Below are 6,399 nucleotides of genomic sequence, written 5' to 3'. Positions count from 1 at the left end.
CATAATGGCAATTTGAGACCCAGTCCTTGTGAACAATTTCACTTATTCAGGTGACATATCTACCATTTTGCATATTTGAGGGTCTTTATTTGCTATTTTTCCTTTTTGTCTTGTCCATCCAATGCATTTTTTTTCTACACACAGCTATCATTTAATTGAAAATAATCTTGTTTGAGGCACTGTCAAGTATTAACTATGAGTAACTCTCCTAGCAAAAATTTGACTTAGTTCACCACATTATGAAAAATTAGCTCTTTATGTATATTTTACTGAACATCTCCCCCAGTTAGGTTATTTAAAGGGCCATCATTTGTTAATTTAGCTTTTTTTAATGTTTTGACAATTTCTCTCTTCTAAATGATCAGATGACACCACACGAACAATATTGTTGCTGGAGAAAACGATCAGAATCCTATATACTTAATTCAGTTTTCCAATCGCATTGAGCATAACTTGATAAAAGTAATACTCAAATGATTTGGTCTCTTAACTCTTCAATAACTAGAAGAGTTCAAAAACTGATTAGACATTACCTCCTCCTCAATGTTTAATAATTGCTGCAGAGAGAATTGGTTAAAAAATTATCACAATAAGTAGAAAATTTGCCATCAGCCAAATTATAATTGAGTATTATACATAGGCTGGCCGGTAGTAATATCAAGGAACTATGATGTTGAAATGCAGTTTTGAATTAAAGACATACAAATTCAACTTGTCATGAGCTATTACTTCAGTTCAGTTAAGATAAATTAAATTAGGATTCATGTACAAATGTACCCCTAAAGTATTTTAGTAGAGGCTTTACCCATCATAAATTTTTTTTGGGTGAGAAAGTATACATAAAATTTTTAAAATAGTGCAAAAATGCCACAGTCTCGATTAAAACAATTATGGATAGATTTGCATCTTAACCCAATAAATTAATTAGGTAAACAAAAATTAAAATAATCAATTGACAGGGAAATTTTTTCCCAGTGTGTGCAAGGGCATCTTTCATAGCCCATATATAGTCACAATCTAATTCGTCTCGGGACTTGAAAATTACAGAAGTGAAGAGAATTTTAATTTGCCTCTGCTAATAAAGTTTTTTTTCCGTATACATAATCAGGGATTAAACTGGTAACAAGTGCAACAAAATCATAAATAGTAAATTATTGCAAAAAGAAGGAAGTATATATATGGAGTTTAAGATACAAAATTCTCGGTCAAACCTTCATATTATTAATTGTCTAAATAATTAACATATATGTGGGTTAAAGTGCTTTCTTACCTGGGAAGTATTATCAAATGATGTGAGATCCCTTAGATGATACAGAGGCTGAATTACTTTTTATTTCTTTAATCCTTATAATAGCTTTCTTTTCAATGTAATGAATATATATAGTAAACATCTATATCTTTTTATTATATGAAATTTACAGAAAGCCTCCTACAATTTCAGCCGTATATAATGTGATGACGATAATATATTTTATTCTATTAATATTAGTTATTTTTAGGGACCTCCAAATTAAATCGTTATGACTTTACCATGAAGAACAAATTTGTTGGTTAAAGTAAATTATTCTAAAAAGGCCTTTGGGAGTTGTGAGAGAGTTTTTTTAAAAAAAAGTTTATACAAATTCCTTTATTCGTAATTTATCTTTACAAGTTCTCGTTACTAAACTTTTTAAACTTTTAAAGTGCAATCAACTTAATGTAATTTAATTAAAAAATAAATTATATAAGCTTAAGTACATTCGTTTTTTCTTAAAATAAACCAATTTTTAAACACGCTATTATATTTCCCTAATAATTAATTTTTAGAAAAAATAATTTGTATTTTACAAAATTTTAAATAACAATATATCGAATCAGTTGAATAAGGTTTATTGTTTTACTAATGGATTTTTTTATTTTAAACTGCTTAATATATCAATCAATAATATAAAATTATTCAAATAATGATTCATTGAAATGTTGATATCATATATAGTTTTCTTTCATACTTTGCTGTGTTTCTTTTCGGCCTGATGAAATGTCTCGTGTAGTTTTCAATTGGTACTGCTATGTAAGGCTTGCTATGGTACTTAGTTCAATTCTAAGAATTAAACAGAGAACATTTTAAAATTTTAAAATTAAACTGAATAACAGTAAATGATAAAAAGATAACAAACGCATCAAAATTAAAACCAAATATATTTCCTAATAATAATAAATATCCAAAATATTTAAAATCTTAATTAATTATAATTATTTCATAGTTATATCTATTAATTGAAAATTGTAAAAACTAATAACAGAACGGGAATAAATCGAAATTTAAACCTTATACAAACAAGTTTAAGTGTTAAAAGTCATAACAAGAGAAATCTAATAATATTTATAAAAAAAAAAAAGAAGTTTTTTCACCAACATAGTTTCTCTAAGGTCAGCTGATAATAAATTTGACAAATTTTCGATCGTCTTCCTGAGAAGTGAAGTCATTAAAACATCGCTATTACTAACACACATAAGGAGTAGTTCTTCCATGAGACTTGATTAATCAAAGGAGCAATTATGCTGTCTACGAAGTCGCTCTTGTTCCTCTGGGGTGAAATCGTTCTTTAAATTGAAGATCTTTCGAATCTGTTTTGGGGTCTTTCCTTTGATCAAATCTGCCACAGTTTGACAAGCCAAATCAAACAACCCCTTAATCTCTAAATAGTTTGCTGCCATTAAAATATGAAACAGCTTATCCTCCACATCTACCTTCATAAACTCAGCGTCCCATTTGTTTAGCTCCTCCGCCTCGGAATCGGAGGTTCCGCCGCCGTTGGCCTTGGCGGCGGCTTCATGATCGGCATGCTTCTGGCAATATTCGATCACTTTCACTAATATTTCAGTGCTTACATTTTCCATTGGGACTTTGTCAATCGAGATGGAATCATCCGTTAGCATTTGCTTCAGTTGCTCCGATTGCATCGCGGCGGCGACTGACATCTTGAACTCGTCGCCGTCGCTGCTCACTACCGTTATATTCTCCACAGCTGACGACATTGTAGTTGTTGGAAAGAATAGGGACCCTCGTGATTGCTCTAAAGAATGAAACAAGGATCGATGATTGTAAATCACATAACCTTCACTGTTAGGGGGTCCTTTATTTATAATGATAATTTGAAAAGATTTTAACTTTGAGAATTGAGATAAGATAAAATTTAAAAGATAAAAGATAATTTGCAAATATTTTAATTTAAAATAACCAGATTTTCTTTTGATTTCACTATGTAAAAAAAACATTATTTACAAGTCAATTTGTTTGGATTTTTTTATTAGGCTCAGGAGTCATAATTTTATTCATGAAATGTTTTGTTGAAATGATTATATGTGTGTGTATATATATATATATATAAGAAATTAAATATGCGTCTGTGTTCTGTTCCATATACCTACATATGGTATCCATATGCAATATTAGCCATACAATATGATAATTTTGTATGTAACATGAATCCAAAGCAATTTAAATTAATCATTTGAATTGAAATTAGGTCAAAGATTTAAAGGAATTCAAATTAAAATTATTGTGATATAAACTTGCCTTCTTACGTTATTAAGAATTGGATCAAATATAATGACTTATCTTCATAGTCCTTCATAATTTGAAAGGATTTTAATTTTGAGATAAAATAAGCTTTCAAGGATAAAGATAATTTACAAATATGTTAATTTAAATAACAAGATTTTCTCATGAAATTTCACCAAAAATAAAGATTTTCTCATGACGATTCAATTTGTTTAAATTTTATTATCAAAATTATTTAAAATTACAGCCGTTAAATCTTATTTTGCAAAAGAAAAATCCCAAAATCACGTGCCATAGCTAACTAATCTTCTAGATTCTTACAGGTGGCATGACGATACCACAAACACGGTTACCACTCGAGATAAAAAAAATTTTATATATATTTATTTTTTATTTCATTAATTATAATGAAAAAATTATTAATAATCCATTTCAAATTGGTCCTTATTCAAATTTATATTTTCTTATCATTATTTTTCTAAAATAATTATTTAAAACAAGTTTTTTATAAATATAATTTTTAAAATTTAATAGAAACAAAATTTAAAATAAAAATAATCCTATAACTAATACTTTTTAAAAATAAATTTATAATTAAAAATTACATATTAAAATTTTTAAATTTGAACTATCTAAATCAGATTTTGAATGGTTTAAATGTCATCATGTCAATGAGCATATGGTGCTCATTACTGCGATAAGCATTGAGTGAAAACTAACCTCCCTGTGTTCCTTATTATCCACTTCTTTATTCTCACCATTAGATCAACTTTGGATAGTTGAAATTTAATATTTTACAAAACTATTAAATCTTAACCCTTTAAAATTGATCTACAAGATCAAACCAAAAAAAAAGTGGTGGGAAGCGGATAATAAGAGAAGTGAGGAGATTCTTTTCCTAATAACTCCTAAAACAGACGACTCCTCCCCTCTCTGATCTCTCCCCATTCTCGCCCTTCATTGTATGTTTGTTGTGTTGCTTAATCGGAGTCTAAAACTGTGATCCAGTTTCAAATGGAAACCACTTTCAATGTTTATCAGGATAATGACTATTATGATGCTCATTAAATATCAACCATTCAAATTTAATATGAATGGCCATATTTAATATTCAATACTTGTGTCTTCGAAAAACATTTTCCTTTAACAGGTACATAATCCAAAATAAATATAATTTATTGACTGTAAGTTTTTTAAAAAATAATTTTTATTTAAAAATCACTAGTTAAAAAATTTTAAATCTAGACTATTAAAATTGTCTGTGGAAATCTAGATTTCACTATTTTAATGATGAGCATCGAAATTATTTCCGTTTCAGATGGGCGCTTCAATAGGTAGGTCCAATTCGAAGTATCCCTAAAATCCTACACTGTTTACTACTCCCTCCGTTCCTTATTATAAGAGACATTTGATGCTTATAACATATTCCTATATATAAGAGACACTTACAAGTTGTCTCTACTTTTTTGTGTTGATTTACTATTTTACCCATATTTATTATCTTCAACTCACACTCTCTCTCCCTCCCACTTCTCTTTCTTTTAATAATTTAGTTGTTCTCTCTCATGCTCTCTCTCCTTATTAATGAGGGCATTTTTGGAAAAAAATTATACTTTTTACACATTAATTGTTCTTAACTAATTTTAACTGTTTTTTTATTAACGTACTTCGGTTATTTGTCTCTTATAATAAGGAACGGAGGGAGTACCAATTTTTCACCATATAACATACATAGACACAGGGAGTCACACAACATAATTACAACAAAGCATGCAGGCCATAACCCTTCTTTCCTTTTTTCGATAATTCTTCTCAGGTTTCTTCGATAATTTGAACCCTAGTTTCCAATGCTCGCTTATTATATCATCTGGGGAAGTGTTCCTCCTTTAATCGATTCATCCCACATAACATTAAAACTTCGAACAGCTCCAGAAACGACGTTCACTGTCCAATACCAAATGCTACGAAACACATGTTTGAGCAATTGACGTACGAGTATTACAGGCAATGATGCCCAGACGATGATCAAGAACCACACAAGCAAGTCTGGAAGCAGGACTGACAACAGAGAAGCTGAAGAAAGCGATCCAAAGACGAGGAGGATATTGTTCAGAACGTCGTCATAGTTGCCACTGAGACTTAGTTGGTGCATACTCTTCTTCACGCCAAGAACTGTGCTGTACAAACAGATGGCTATTATGAAAATCCACATGTTCACTGGGTGTACCTCAGCTGGGGATCTAAGTTTGTTTTGAAACTCAACTTGGATCACACCAAGAAGAAGTGGATCCAGAAACACGAACACGGCATGACTTGGAATTGAACAGATCATTTCATTATTATTATTCCCTTCGTCCATTGTTATAGCACGGGAATGGCTGCAAGAACTACCAATAAATTAATAATACGATCTCTGTGGACGTAGTTCGACCCATTTTCCTGCAACAAATTTCAAATGATAGCAGACAGTATATAGTGCAGTTTTTTGTGTTCTCTTTTTGTCCTGTTCATGCTTTTGTTCAAGATTGTAAGCTTTTTCGGAGTTTATGGCCAACAAGATTATAAGTCATTTTCTCCCCTACGTTTTAATTAGCCGTACGTGAAAGACTCCAAAATCTGAATGAAGGCACATAGTAGTCTTTTTTCTATAACAAGTGTTGTTTGGTAAAAAGCATTGAAAATGAGGAGTAAGGATTGGGGTTGTGATTAAAAAAAACCATTAAAAAATATTTAATATGAGTAATTTTTTATTATGTGGGATCAACCAATGACCAATCTCATGTAAGTGGGATTGGAAAATAGGTATTCTCCAATCTCACATAAATGAATTTATCCAATTTCAAGTAATAAGCAAT

General features: G+C 30.0%; 1 protein-coding gene across 1 annotated transcript; it reads right to left on the bottom strand.

The window, feature by feature from the left end:
* Positions 1-2,520: 2,520 nt before the first annotated feature.
* On the bottom strand, positions 2,521-3,018 carry LOC114713623 (SKP1-like protein 1). Its single transcript, XM_028898297.1, has one exon. The coding sequence runs from the start codon at positions 3,016-3,018 to the stop codon at positions 2,521-2,523; it is 498 nt and encodes a 165-aa protein (XP_028754130.1).
* Between the last annotated feature and the right edge of the window lie 3,381 nt (positions 3,019-6,399).

This window comes from Neltuma alba, unplaced genomic scaffold (assembly GCF_004799145.2).
Source record: "Neltuma alba isolate B1F8T4 unplaced genomic scaffold, ASM479914v2 tig00011441_pilon, whole genome shotgun sequence".
NCBI lineage: Eukaryota > Viridiplantae > Streptophyta > Magnoliopsida > Fabales > Fabaceae > Neltuma > Neltuma alba.
Note: the sequence above shows the minus strand (reverse complement) of the source record. Positions and strands in the feature narration are given on the sequence as shown.